Here is a 15,113-nt window from a genome sequence, read left to right on the forward strand (position 1 = left end):
AGACGGGAGGACGAGGCAAGAACCAGCATGTTTGGGGGCCTCCTGCCCAGGGCCCCCGCATTACTTGATGAGGGAGCCAAAGGCAAGCTGACACCCCGCAACACCTCACCACCCACCCTCCCCACCCCCACCCCCCAACCGCCAGGTGGGATCTCTGTGACATTCCTCAGGCACTCGGGCTGCCCGGGAACAAAGGAAAGGGGAATGCAAATGGTTAACCGGTAGAGATCACAGTCGTGCAGGACGTGAGTCTACATCAGTTTACAAACTGTCTTGGTAAAGGACAAGAAAAAGGCAATCTTATCAAGAGTCTAATCTTCAGAAACTTATATTTTCAGTTTCCCAGAGCCCCAACATGACCTTCCCCTCCCTAGCGATGTGGGGAATAAAGGCAAGAAGGAAATGGTAAAGAACATTGAATTTCTGTGTAACCTGCGGCCCACTGACAAGTACTTGAGGCAAAGACAGAGTATGACGTTTCTCCAGGAACCCCCTCCCCTCTTAATGTTAACCCCTTACTAGAGGGACAACAACCTTAGCTTGACCGTGGCCAGGGCTCCGGTATCTTAAGCGCCCCCTATAGTCTTTGAAAGTCCTTCTGGGGGCCTCCCTGCCTTTTACCTTGACCTCCCCCAAGTCCCTAGTATATGACCAGTCACTCCTCACGACCCCAGTGCCTCTCTTCCTGCCCACGGGTCCCGTCCCCGTGCCTTAATAAAATCACCTTTTTGCACCGAAGACGTGTCAAGAATTCTTTCTTAGCCATCAGCTCCAGACCGCCACCACTCCAAGACCCCATTAGTAGTAATAATAATAATAATATAATGTTTTTGCTCTCAATCTCTCAAAGTTTTCAAGATGACATGACTTGTGATACTCCAACACTGAGTACAGCAGCAGATGTGAAGGTGCAGCCCATCTTTTAGGAGAAGCCAGACATTAGACTTACAGAAACCTTAAAGAATGCCACATTTCTCAATAACATTTATTTTGCTTTGGAAACAAGTGATTTTTCATAAAACATGTTTTTCCTATTAACTTATCGTTGGTTTATTATTGCTATTTTCATATAAATTATAAATACAGTTTTTAAATGTTTCAGTTTCAACCTTCAATGCCATAAATGTTCACAGATATAACCCAAGTGAGCAAGACTCTTTGGGGTCCTCAATAATTTTTGAGGTATCTTACTTAAGTGGCCTGAGGTCAAAACGTTGGAAACTGCTGCTTTGCCCACTGAACCTGAACCTTGCGATCCACTCGGGGCAGTTCTCACCAGCTCAGCTGCGACCTTAACCCTTAAGCCATACTCAGTCACTGAGTACTGACTCCCAGTTTATTGAGGGGACACCGGAGCCAGGCCAACATGGGTCTTCATTTTTCATCTTTCTTCAGCTCAGTTCTAGGCTAGGAGTGCAATCTGGAAATCTCCGGGTGGGGGGTGGGGAGGAGGGATAGAAATGGGACCACCAGCTCTCCAGCCCCCATAGCTGTAACTGAGGCTGGACAGCACCCAGGCCCTTGTCCCCGCCCACCCCCCCAGGCTTGGCTTCCCCGTCCCTGACCTCCTGGTTTGGTTTCCCTCCCCTTACAGTGGGTCCTGTGTCCCTCACCCCGAGTCCACAGAGCCTGGTGCCCGGGCATCAGGCTGACTGTGTCACGCTGATGTTAAAACCCGTCACTGTCTCCTGCTTTCTTCCAGGTTGGGAGCCGTGTGGCAGCACGGCTCCGAGACCGGCCCGTGCCCCCGTGGTCACCAGCAAATGAATGGGGAAAGCAACAGCCTGATGAGGGCCAGGCAGGGCTGGGCCTGAAGAGGGTGTCCAGGCGGCCTCTGGAGGCGGTTCTTGACATGACCCGTTTCCTGCCAGGGGTGCCAGGGCCCTCTACTTGGCTCTGAGACCAGGGAACTGACCCTGGTGGCTGCGCTGGGTCCCCGTCCTGTGAAGGATCAGGCCGCCCTCGGGCACCGCGACCCCCCGGGCCCCTGTGAAGGCTGGGCAGATGAAGAGGGGGCTGTCATCAGACCCCAGCCTGAAGAAGGGTCTCAAGGGCCCAGAGAAGGGTGAGCGGGGACACGTGTAGATGTGTGACCGGTCCCTCATGTTATAGAAGGAGATATCTCCAGCTTCGTAGTCCAGAAAGATGCCCACACGGCGAAGGCGCTCTTTCAGGGGGAGGATCTTCTCGGGGGAAGACAGGACCCGGTATTGGTTTCCAAACATCTCCAGGGTCCAGAAGCCATTCCGAGGAACCAGTAAGGCCTCTCCTTTCCTCTCGACATTGTCTCTACAAAGCCCCAGAGCCCACACCATCACGTTTTCGACCTCCACCTCCCAGTAGTGCCTCCCTGAGGAGAAGCTCTCCAGGCCCAGGACACAGGGCCGGCAGTCGAACCTCTCGGGGTTGTCAGGCACACTCTGCCTGGAGGGGCCTCGCCTCACGCCTCTCCGGTCCTCTGTCAGGAACAGCTCAGGATGTGCCGTGTCTGGGTCTAGGACCACGTCAGCTGCAGAGGAAGTCTCCCGGTTAGGTCTGGGGTCTCAGGAGACGGTGCTGCTCCCGGACCCCAGAGAGGGCCCAGGAAGGTGGTGGGAGATCCCCGTGGGGAAGGCCCCCTGCACCTGCTCCCGGGCAGGAAGCCGGCTCACAGACTTGCTGAGGCGGCTGGTCTGTCTCCCGAGTGAGGGGACACTGCCTCAGGCCGGGGACAACCCTAAACAGTGGAGGAACTTTAGCAAATGAACTGAAGTTAGTGACCCCTGCTTTCTGTCGTCATCCTCAGATCTGCCCCCTTGTCTATTCAAGACGGAAGGTGTCTGGGACTCTCTTTACCTAGGAAGTTCCCAAGCGGGGCCTAAACCAGCCAAGAGGCCCCCTCTCCCAATGAAGCAGTTAAGGCCAGTTTTTCCCTGCGGATTCCCGGGCGGCAAGAGGTCCTTTCACGGGTTGGGTGTGTTCCACCAGCTTAAACGGGCGACGGCTGATTGAAGTGACTCACAAGGGCATCCTTCACAGGGGACAAAGACAGGAGAAGGTCTCCACAGGCCACCCTGCTTCTGCTCTATCAACACGGGTGTGAAGTCTCCGTCGGTGACCTCTCTGGACACGGGGAACGCTTGGGCCCCCTGCCATCCCGCGGACGGCTCCCCACCACGGCTGTCAGCACTCAGCCCAGCTACATTTCTATCGCGTTAAAGTGACTTTCTCCCTTCCCCGCGTTGTTGATACGCCTGACTCTGACAGTTTGGAAGTTCACCCAAAGAGGAAAGGTCCGAGGACCATGGGATCTGGTACGGCCTGGACTCCTCGGCGCTTTGGAGCACAAGGGGAGAAACCGGAGGAGGCACAGTGCTCGTGGGGATGAGGCATTAGGATCCTGTCCCCGCACCCCCCCCCGGCACCCCCCCCCTTCCCTCCCAGGCCAGACACACAGTAACCTGGGAAGCAGAAAGGCGTTTCTTAAGAGCTGGGACCCAGGGCTGCAGGGGTTACTGCCAGGGAGCTGACCCCAGCGCCGCCCCCCCCAGCTGGCCTGCACCCCAGTTTGTGTGCGCTAATCGGCCCCGGTGGCTGGCCAGGGGGGAGGAGTTGTGGATGTGAGGGAGCGTCAGAGGCTCACCGGCATGTAGCAGGGTTCTCCTCCATCCTGCAACAGAGGGACAGGCAGAGGTGAGCTCCGGGAGGGGGGACAAACGGAGCAGAGCACCGACGACGGCACGGGACACGTCAGGAAATGCCACACTTACGCAGTTCTTCTTGAAGTTGCTCTGAAAAATAAACAGACGCACGTGAGTGTCCTCAGTGGAAGAAATAAGAGAATTTGAGTTTGAATCAAACGAGGAAGGACGGGCCTTTCGTGGACACCACGGGCCCCCTCCCCTCCTGCCTATGGGACTGTCAACGTTCCACAAACAGTCTGTGAGCCCGGGGCGGGCCTTCTGAGTGTTCATGGGGTTTGCTTCTGTTCAACAAGACAGGCCTGTGGGCAGGGGGGTGGCGGGGCCTCTGCAGAGTGGGGGCAAGCTGCGAGGGCGGGGCGGGTCACAAGGTGCCGCCGTTCCCAGCCCCTTGCTGCCGCCTCTGTTTCTTGCCTCCCTGTGCCCGGGCCTCTAGCTGTCAGAGCTGCGTCCCCCTGTGACCGTGACCTGTCCTCCTGCTCTTTTACCTCTGATCTCACGTTCTTTCTCTTTTTCCACATCTTCTTTCCCCAGTTCCTGACACGCGGTTTCTCTCTCTTCATTCTCAACCTCTTTTTCCCGGTGGCCCTTCCTGGCGAGACAGAGGACTCCAGCGACGAGGAGCAGCAGAGAAGGCGGGAGGGCAGCGAGGCCCGCCATCCAGGGGAGTGTGCTGGGGGGCAAGGATTCTGAAAAGGGAGCCCGAAAAGCCCCATGTCGTGAGAAGAAGGAGCCCCAGGATGAGAGAGCCCCACTGGAAGAGCTCCCTGGGGTCCCTGCTCTGCCGCCTTCTCTCTCAGAAACCCCAGAGAGGGCCCCTGGCCCTACCCCGGCTCACCCCGCGGCGATCGCTGGGGCTGGGGGGCCCAGGCGACAGAAAGGCAGCACACCCGAGTCACCGTGGGCAGGATCGGGGTGAACCGAGCTAACTGGCCACCACCAGGCACAAACTACCATCCCTTCCTTCCTGCCTGAGATTTTGCAATCCCCTATTCTGGGTCGCTGTCCATACTGCCTGCAGTCTATCCTCGGCACGGCAGCCAGAGCAAGATCACGTCACTTCTCTGCTTAAAACCTCGCAGTGTGTCCTATCTCACTTGGACCAACTCACTGACGTCGCCCCGCCTGCCCACAAGCCACGCCTGCCCTTTGGGGTTCCCCCAAACTGCTAGACAGGCCCCTGCCTCAGGCCCTTTGCATGTGCTGCTCCTGCTTCCTGGGTTGCTGGGTCCTCAAATATCTGCCCGGTTCATTCCTCACTTGCCCAACCGCCATCTTTTCAGCGACGACTTCCCTGAGCACCCTCTTTGCAATTACAACTCCCCCATGCCCCCTGGCGCTCCCCTCCCTCCCCCCAATTAATTTTCCTACGCTACTTATCGTCATCTGATACAGTCTGCAGTTTAATTAATTATTTCACCTCTTGCTCTCTGCTACTCTAGAATGAGGGTAGGGATCTTTATGTATTTTGTTCACTGATTTATCTTTGCTTTCTAGCACAGGGCCTTGAGCACAGGTGATGCTTGCTAAGTATCAGTTGGACGAATGTGTGTGCGTGTGGATAGAGTCCCGCCCACCCCTCGCTTCCCTTGAGAAATTCCACCGACAGGAAGGGAGACCAGGCAGCACCTCCGGGTGTAGGTAGCCACTTGTCCATACCGTTCTCCACTTCTGAGTGTTTAAACATGGCCACGGGGGCCCCTGGCTGGCTCAGTCAGAAGAGCAGGTGACTCTTGATCTCGGGGTCATGAGCTCAAGCCCCACGGTGGGTGCAGAGATTACTTAAATACATAAATACACTTTAACAAAAATAAAACAATACAAATTGCTGCAGAGAAAAAACCACCAAATCGACCCTCAGAGAAGACTGTTTGGCTTTCCCCTTGGGACGGGGGGAGTGGCCTCCAGCTCCGTGGGGCGCAGGACCCCTCTGCCCCACGTTTCTACCTCCCCAGGCTCCAGTCTGTCCGTCTGAGGATTCTGCCTCCACCTGATGGGCCTCCAGAGGGCAGGGAACCAACCTGGAATGAAAATCACAGTTTCCTTCTCCTGGCCAAGCAGGGTGTTGTTGATGGAGCAGGACGCGTTCCTCACAGAGCAGTCCCTGATGATCACGGCCACGGTGACCGTGAAGAGGCCGTCGGCGTCCACGGTGTAAGCCTCCTCCAGGGCGGGCATGATCTCACCGTAAGGGTCCCTCCACACTGCGTGGGGCTCTGGGTACCACCCTACGGATGTGCACTCCAGCCGGATGCCCCCGTCCTCATGGCCCTTCATTTCAATGAGGGGCTTGGAGCCCAGGCCTGGGGACAGAGACCAGGGCTCAGCTAAAAAGGCAACGACAGTGTCTTAGCCAAAGTGTCTTAGATCAGCCCCCAGTGAGGAGAGCCCAGGGAAGGAGACAGACAGCCAGTGGCCAGTGGCCAGAGAAACTGGTTATGCCCACAGCACCCTTGCCATGAAGGGGGGAAGGAAGGGAGGGACAGAGTGAAGGAAGCAAGAGAACACCAGGAGACCAAGAGGCCAATGGATCGTGAGATCTCTGGGGACAGGATGACACGGCACTCTGCTTTGTGTTCTACCTATGACCCCATCACAGTGGCACGCATCCATCTGTCTCCTAAGTGTTCGTTGACCGATTCGATTCAGTGAGAGAGGTTAGTTTGCTCACTGCTGGGTGAGAATGTGCACTCTGGCCTGAGACGGGCAGGTTGAGGATTTCACTTTCTGTCCTGGGAGGACTTCTCAGTAGCATTGGCTTCCCGAAGCTCCAGAGTCACATGATAAGGACAGAAACCTGCCAGGCCAGCAGAGTCTTAGGAAGCTTTTGACCTCGAGACACTGTCCCTTCTCTCCTGGCTAATTAGGGTTTCACATGACCGCAGGTCATAAGGAGTGGTTGGATTTTAGGAGGATGGACAGAACTAGAATACGAAACCTACCCTTCCCCCAATTCAGGGAAGTTTACCTCCCGGGGGGCTCAGTCAGCGAGGTGAGTTCCTTAAGTCCCTCCACAACATCTACCTAGTAGAAAGATCTGGATGCTCGTGGGATCCTCAAGAAACAATATCACGTCTTCAATGTCAGCAGAACATCACACAAAATCCTGAGCCCAGACTTTTTCAACTTACTCTATCTTTAAAAGAGAATACTGGGGCGCCTGGGTGGCGCAGTCGGTTAAGCGTCCAACTTCAGCCAGGTCACGATCTCGCGGTCCGTGAGTTCGAGCCCCGCGTCGGGCTCTGGGCTGATGGCTCAGAGCCTGGAGCCTGTCTCCGATTCTGTGTCTCCCTCTCTCTCTGCCCCTCCCCCGTTCATGCTCTGTCTCTCTCTGTCCCAAAAACAAATAAATGTTGAAAAAAAAATTAAAAAAAAAAAAGAGAATACTAATGCAAGACCTGAAAACACACAGTCTTAGGAGACTTCTGCCCCATTAGCCAGGGGTCCAGCGATCATCCAAACTGTTTTACTTTATTTTACTTTACTTTATTTTATCTTATTTTATTTTATTTTTATTCATTTTAGAACAACAGGGCAAAATAAAATTCCAGTTTATTGCTGGACCACATTGTCTCATCCAAACTTCTAAGTAATTCGTTTGTTTGGGCTAGACACCAAATTAAAAGATAAAATTGAGACAAATTAAGAGGCAAAAAGACAAAATTAAAGCAGTCGCTTAAGCCTTAGTGCTACCTGCTCCATCTGATTTTTGCCAAGAAGAAAGAAAGAAAGAAACAAAGAAACAAAGACTAGTTGCGTATGGAAAGGCTCACACAGAAACTCTGAAGCATGACAAGACTCAAAAGAATTGGGCAGGTTGGAAGGAAATTCTACAAAACTGGGTTCAGTAAGGGCAAGCATTAGACAACAGACTTGAGGACGAAACCAGCCAGCCAGTTAACCAAATGAGAAAACAAGAAACGAACAAACAATTCCACAATTCAGCTCGGAGCAGGGCAGGCCAGGCCAGGGTCGTGTTTACAGGGAAAGGACAGAGGGTTCCCACTGCTTACAAACCCATCCCGGTCGCCTGCGCAGGGCTGCTGTGAACAGAGTCAGAGCACCAGGGTGAGAAATCTTCCTGCCACAATATTTTCTATTAACTACATACAAGGTTGCCCTTCTCAGTAACAAAGATGGGGGCTCCTACCATCTGTGAATCGAAGCCTACTTGGGGGGACCTCACTGTCCCCTAAGCCTTACTTCCATGGGTCTGATCCACTGAAATGCCATTGATTTATGTGTATCTTAAAGGCTTTTCCAGTCTTCAAATGTTTCTTTTTTTTTTTCAACGTTTATTTTATTTTTGGGACAGAGAGAGACAGAGCATGAACAGGGGAGGGGCAGAGAGAGAGGGAGACACAGAATCGGAGACAGGCTCCAGGCTCTGAGCCATCAGCCTAGAGCCTGACGGGGGGCTCGAACTCACGGACCGCGAGATCGTGACCTGGCTGAAGTCGGACGCTTAACCGACTGCGCCACCCAGGCGCCCCCTAATGTTTCTTTTAAAATATAACACACTGGCCCCGACGGTGAGATCATACCTTAAAACCATTATTAATAAACTCCTAGAAATCTCGGCTTAAATGCCACTTCTATTCTGAAACCCTGCGAGATTCCTCTCGGTTCCATTCCCACGGCTTTCCCTTGGGGTCAGCAGGCTTGGTGATTAATCACACTGTAATGAACTCATCTGTACACATCAGTCACTCTCACTACGGTCAGTATTTGGGCAAAGGGGGGGGGGAGGCAAAATCAATGTTTATCAAGACAAGGGATGTCCGTATGTCATAGTTTGCTGGACAGCCCTGGTGGATTCCAGTTGTCCCCATGCTTCTTACTCTCAAAATCAGAGAGTGTGAGTGACAAAGTACGTGGTCCCCCATCTAGACGCCAGGGGCCAGGTGCAGTGCCAGATGGGGCCTCACACCGGGTCCCTCTGCCCAGAGGGGCACAGCTCACCCCCTCCGTTCTGCTTCTGCTCAATTGTCATCCTTGCAGGGAAGCTGGCTCGGGCCATTCTCCCCACCCCACCCCCCCAGCACTCCCAACCCTTTCTCTGCTTTCTTTTCTCTACAGTGCTCACCACCACAGGATATAAGATCCAGTGTAATTAATTATCATGTTTATTGGCTGTCTGCACTCTCTAGAATGTGAGCTCTATGAGGGCAGGAAACTTTGCGTATTTTGTTCACTGATTTATCCTCGGTTTCTTGGAACAGTGACTTGAACGTAGGAAGGGCTTGTTGAGCATTTGTTGGATGAACTTGCGAATGTCTATGATGAGAGGGAGCCCAAAGGTAAATTTTCCCACTCTGAAGTTTTGATATCAGCAATTTCTTTTTTTCCGCTCATTCGTTTTACAACTATTTTTTAAAATATTTTTTAATGTTTATTTATTTTTGAGAGAGAGAAGAGAGAGCATGGAGGGGAGGGGCAGAGAGAGAGACACACAGAATCTGAAGCAGGCTCCAGGCTCTGAGCTGTCAGCACAGAGCCCGACACGGGGCTGGAACTGGAACTCACCAACCGCGAGATCGTGACCTGAGCCGAAGTCGGACGCTTAACTGACTGAGCCACCCAAGCACCCCTACAACTATATTTTAAGTACCTACTAGATGTCAAGCAATCCACTAGATGCCGGAGATATAGTGGTGAATAACTGCTGGTGTTACTCAGTTCCTGATTGGTTCTGGTTGTGATTTGGACTATAAAGCTAAAAAAAAAAAAAAAATCCGGTGACAAAAGCCTGAAAAGGTACTCTGGTGCCGTCCACCAAAAATTTTCAGTTCACCTGGCCACACGGTTGGGATTGCGTTTCCGCTCTCCTGTGCGGTGAAGGACGGGACTGGCTTTGGTCAATGAAATGTGAGTGTAAATAACATGCCGCCCCTCACCGGCAGAGGCTTTGTGAGCCAGGAGGGGATTTGCCAAGCTCTTTCCCTCTGCCAAGGGGAACTGCAAAGCTCCAGATCCCCGAGGAAGGTCCCTGTGAAGTCGAGCCCCACCTGACTCATGAGGACACGTTTCATGGTCAGAAACGGACCTTTGTTATTTTCACGTACTGAGTGCTGAGGGCTGCTTGTTACCAGAGCCTCACCCAGCCTGCTCTGGCTAACACACACATCAAAGACGATTCAAAATTTGGACTGACCACAGGCTCACAGGAAAAGGTTCATTTATCCATTCAATTACTATTCGTTGAGCACCTACTATGCCCCAGACATGGGCATACAACAGGAGAATAGAAAAAAAAAAAAATCCCTCTAGTGGAAGAGACATAATAAGCAGGATGAATAAGCAAAGTGCATACTACACCAGAAGGCTATACATGCTGAGGAGAAAATTCAGGAAGGGGAGTGAAAAGGGTCAAGGTCAGTGTTTGACCCTCCCAGTCATGAAAAGCAACTGACTAGAAAGAAGAAATGGGTTGGGGCGCCTGGGTGGCTCAGTCGGTTGAGCGCAGCTGACTTCGACTTCAGCTCAGGTCACAACCTCAAGGTTCGTGAGTTCGAGCCCCGCGTCGGGCTCTGTGCTGACCGCCCGGAACCTGCTTCGGATTCTGTGTCTCCCTCTCTCTCCGCCCCTCCCCCGCTCATGCTCTGTGTCTCTCTGCCTCAAAAATAAATGAGTATTTAAAAAGATTTTTTTAAAAAAGAGAACGAATTGAATTCAAATATGAAAAACTTGTCTTCGGACCTGATGGCAAATGTATGGAGCACCATATACTATTGGTAAGAGTATATATTGGTACAAGCATTTTGGCAACCAAATTTGTCGTATCTCTAAAAGAGGAAGATGAGTATTTCCCATTATACGGCACTTCTGGGAACACGTGTCAGTTGGGGGTTTTGAGAAAGGGCATGTTATGAACTGAACTATGCCCCTCCCCATTCACGTGTTGGACCCCTCACATCCAATACCTTAGGCTGTGAAGAGATCAGCACAGAGAAAGATACCAGGGGTGGGTCCACACAGGGGAAAGGCCACGTGAAGACACAGAGGGAGGACCACGTGAGGACACAGTGAGATGGCAGCCATCTGTAAGCCAAGGAGAGAAGCCTCAGGAGACACCAAACCTGTGGACGGTTCGACCTTCCTCCAGAACTGTGAGAAAATTAATTTGTGTCGCTTAAGCCGGTCTATGGGGTATTTTGTTATGGTGGGCCAAATTAGCCCGGTCAGGAGAAGGCAGGGCTCTATTCGTTGACATGAGTAGCGGTCACATGGGTTACAGTTCATAGTAGTCCGGTAATCTGTACATTCATGTTTCATAAGTTTTTCTGTATGTGTATTGTATTACACACTAAAAATGTCGAATTCAGGGGCGCCTGGGTGGCTCAGTCGGTTAAGCGTCCGACTTCAGCTCAGGTCACGATCTCGCGGTCCGTGAGTTCGAGCCCCGCGTCGGGCTCTGGGCTGATGGCTCAGAGCCTGGAGCCTGTTTCTGATTCTGTGTCTCCCTCTCTCTCTGCCCCTCCCCCATTCATGCTCTGTCTCTCTATGTCTCAAAAATAAATAAACGTTAAAAAAAATTAAAAATGTCGAATTCTAAAACAAGTTACTAAGGAGGACCCCCAGAGATCTCTGAGTAGGCATAAGAATTATCTCTAGAGGGGCGCCAGGGTGGCTCAGTTGGTTGAACATCTGGCTCTTGATTTCCGCCCAGGTCATGAGCTCGAGGTTCGTGGGATCGAGCCCCACGTCAGGCTGCACGCTGACTACGCAGAGGCCGCTTGGGATTCTCTCTCCCTCGCTCTCTGCCCCTCCCCCTCCCTCAAAATAAAACAAATAAACTTATTTAAAAAAAAAAAAAAGAACTATCTCTAGGGACTAAACATTCTCCCTGGCTCAAGGCTGTAGCTGAGTCCCGAGAACCGATGCCCACAGTGTAGCAGGTGGTCGATGCCCACAGTGGTCCTGGGGCAGGAGGAAGCCACTTTCCCCGCTTAAAGAGGATTCGAGGCACAAATGTGCTGGTCTGCCACGGGCCTGAAGTGAGGAGAGAAGATTTCCCTGCGAGCGACACTGAAAAGGCAACCGAGCAAAATGTAAGGACACACCTGCAACCATCAGCCGCATGATGGCCTCATCGTAGGACCTGCCTTCTTGGAAGTAACAGTGGTAGATGCCATTCTCGTGCGCTGTGACGTTGTGTATGACGAGTGCCACGCTCCCCTGTTTGATGCCGTCGCTCACAAAGGTCGTCCTTCCTCGGAACTCCTCCAGCTGTTCCTCGGTTCTCTCTCGTCCACCCTTGTACACGAGCACTGCCCGTGAGAAGTGAGTCCGGAACCACCGCACTTCCATGTCCTCAGCGTTCTTCTCGGGGGACAGGTGGCAGTGAAACGTGGTGTCTTCTCCCACCATGGCCAGGACTGGGTCAGCTGGACCCACGACAGTAAACTGGGCTGTTCGACAGAGGAGCGGAATCAGACGGGGCACAGCCGTGGGATATGGAAGGCAGGAAAGGAAGTAGATAGTCTGGGGGGACGACTTAGGCTTTCCCAGGGCCCAGGGGCTTCCTGAGCTGCGGATTCTGGGGGCCAGCAGCCCCCAGCAGCCGAGGTCTGGGCACCAGACACCCGGTGGGGTTCTCCGCCCCTGGGGCTGCTCCTCCTTTGTGAACAAAGTACCAACAGCACATCCCGAGGACCTCCCAGACCCCGTGCTTGCAGACACGGTCCATCCCCCAGTCTAGCACAGGGCCTGGAGTGTAGCCTCAACTCCAGCGAGTCCCAACTGAAATGTGTTGTAAATGCAAGATACACGCACACGCAATGCGGAGATGTTAGAATGCGAAATGCTATCTATCTCACTGGGAGGTATTTCCCATCAGCTCAAAGTTCAAATAGCGCTAGTCGGGTTATTTGGAGTTAAGCCAGATACCCTATGAAAGCGCACTTCGTCTGTTTTCTTTTTTACTAGTTTAAACGTCGCCGCTCAAAAAACGCAAACCCGGTACGTGCAGCCCGCCTCTGGGGCTCTCACCGTGTTTCTCCTACCAGGCGGCGCTGGTGTGAAATCAAGGAGCCGGTGCAGAATGGAAGGTGCTTGACCCCATCTGCAATACCTCTTGACCCTCCCGACTCGGGCGTGCATTTCCCCTCTGCAAGGCTGCGGGAGCTGGGGCGCCCCCTACCTGAGAGCAGGGCACACCCGCAGAGGAGCGCCAAGAAGAGGAGCGAGCCCCGCGCGCGGCAGCGGGGGGCGGCCGCGGGCTCCATCAGCGCCGCCGACCAGGCACCCGGGGGGGGGGTCAGCGCCCGACCGGAGGCCTGGGGGCACCAGACGTGGAGAGATCGGCCGAGGAGACGGCGCCCCAGCTCCGATCCAAGTCCAGCTTTCCTGTAACCGCGGGGGGATCGTCAGCGCGCCCCACGCTGTCTCCGGGTTCAGGTATCTCCCGACGGATGGGCTCATTAGACGTCCCCTGGATTAAGCCAACGACACAATGATCGGGGAGGCAGTTTTCCGCCCTCCCCGGCTCACTTCTCCGGCCAGAGTTGAGTTTCTTCAGCTGTCACCTGATATTTTTCCATACCCTTCCCCTCCCCCCCCAAGCCCCCCAGGAATCCCGGAGTGCGCTGGGAGGTACCCCAGGTACCCCAGCGGCTCCTCTCCCGGGGACCCCGCCGCCCACAGAGTGGGTTCCCACCTACCGCCCCACCCCTGCCCCCAGGGGGGTAGCGCTACCCCTCCTCCCTCCCTTTCCTACCTTCTAGAATTAACTTCTGCGTTCTCTTTTCTCCTCTGACGCTCAACTAACTGATGATTTTCCTGTGGTCCGTCTTCTGTCTAATCTCATAGTCACAAACAGAGAACAAACCGCCCTGAAACCGGAGAAGAAAAAACAAAAAACAAAAAAATTTACCTTCGCCTTCCATTACTCGCGGAGTGCCCAGCGGCAGGACCTGAGACTAGGTCCACTCTGACCGCAGAGTCCCAAGATCTCAATGAATTGTCTAGAGTCCAGGATTGGCCGACTGTGGATGGGCCCAGCCAATAGTATCCCTGAGATCTCTGGTGAGCGATCACCAGTTACTAGGCAGAATACACAGACAGTTTTAAAATCTCACCGCTGCAGACAGCCTTTTGAGATGAGCTGACCTTTTAAAATTTCCTTTTCTTTTTTCCGGAAGCAAGGTAACCACCAGGAGAGATATCTGAGTGTGTAGCGGCTGGAGTTGGGGGTGATGAGACAAAGACAAGCAGCCCTCTTTCCAAAGCCAGAGGAATCTGTCCCAGTTGCTGGGTTTGTGGGGAGCAGGGAGGAGGGCACCGGAGAGAGAAGGAGGGAACGCAGGGAGGGGTGGGGGTGCAGAGGTAGTAAAGAAGGTGCCCTGGCCATTACGGGCGCCCTGTCATTCATTCAAAAACTATTGAGTGAGAGATGCTAAGGGTGCGAGTTTGAGATGCTGAGTCACTCCAGGGAGGTGACATACCAGCGGGGACAGGAAGGTGGCACTGAACAAAGGCCTTCTCCTTGGGCGTCACGCTCTGTCGGTCTGGTTGAGTCCAACATCCTCTACACCCACACGGGCCCCCCTCCCATGCCCCGCAGACCTCAGTCCGACCATTGTATAGCTTTGTTCTAAAGTCACCTTCCCAAAGCACATCTCTTCATGTTTCCCCAAGGGCCCAAATGCTTCCCCGAAGGCCTCCAACTCCCTTCTGCTTCGATTCAAACCTGTGCAGCTAACACACCAGCAACGGCTCCCCTGGCCTCCTACCCCGCTGCTGCCGGCCCAGCTCTCCCTCGCCCAAATCCTTCTCCACTTCCGCCTCTTGAATCCCTGCCCCGCCTTCTTGTCCCCTCCAAGAACGACTCCAGGCGTTCCCGGTCTGGAGCGTCCTCAGACTCTTCTGACCCCCGAGGCTTTGCCTGTTACTATATTCTGTCCCGCGTTATCGTAGGTTAGGGACCTTGCACGTCCCCGCAGATAACTTGCACCCTGGGATTCCTCTCTCCCCCTCTCCCCTGCAAGTCCCAGCGGGGGGCGCCGCACACAGCAGTTGTTCCGTGCGCGAGTGAAACAGCTAAGTGCCACGCCATGCCCCGGCGGGCAGTCAGATGCGCAAGGCCTGCCCTCTGGCCTGGCCTGGCCTGGGTGGGACGCCCCCACTAGCTCCAGTCCATGGTGGGGCGGGGAGGGGGCAGCGGGGCCTTATCACAGGGACGCCTACCGGAAGACAGGAAGTGAGCACAAACGGATGGGAGTGGAGGGAGGGCCGACGGATCTGATCAGGCATTCACTGCACTCTCAGGGGCAGAGCCTTGTAAACAGATGGCATCGATGTCCAATCCCACACCCCCCCCCCCTCAGGCAGAAGGTTCCCGCAAGGTGGCTCCCCAGGTACCTGCTTTCCTTCTTCCCCACCTGAGAGCTTTCTCTAACACAAGGATGCTTGCTGCTTGGCATGTACACAGCC

At 53.8% G+C, this 15,113-nt stretch overlaps 1 protein-coding gene across 4 annotated transcripts; it reads right to left on the reverse strand.

Annotated features, from left to right (window-relative positions):
- Window positions 1–312: 312 nt before the first annotated feature.
- Window positions 313–14,829, reverse strand: LOC101082905 (butyrophilin subfamily 2 member A2). 4 transcript variants are annotated; one of them, XM_019831666.2, is made up of 9 exons: window positions 14,371–14,829; window positions 13,399–13,513; window positions 12,823–13,113; window positions 11,744–12,091; window positions 5,702–5,983; window positions 4,169–4,369; window positions 3,750–3,770; window positions 3,623–3,649; window positions 313–2,509 (listed from the first exon to the last, which is right to left on the reverse strand). In XM_019831666.2, the coding sequence occupies exons 3-9, from the start codon at window positions 12,905–12,907 to the stop codon at window positions 1,887–1,889; spliced, it is 1,587 nt and encodes a 528-aa protein (XP_019687225.2). In that variant the 5' UTR covers window positions 12,908–13,113; window positions 13,399–13,513; window positions 14,371–14,829; the 3' UTR covers window positions 313–1,886. The 4 variants fall into 4 exon arrangements, with proteins under 4 accessions (XP_019687225.2, XP_019687226.2, XP_006931450.2 ...); XM_019831667.3 differs by having other exon boundaries at window positions 14,285–14,829; XM_006931388.3 differs by lacking the exon at window positions 14,371–14,829 and adding an exon at window positions 14,126–14,278.
- Window positions 14,830–15,113: the final 284 nt, after the last annotated feature.

Source organism: Felis catus, chromosome B2, assembly GCF_018350175.1.
Source record: "Felis catus isolate Fca126 chromosome B2, F.catus_Fca126_mat1.0, whole genome shotgun sequence".
Taxonomy (NCBI): domain Eukaryota; kingdom Metazoa; phylum Chordata; class Mammalia; order Carnivora; family Felidae; genus Felis; species Felis catus.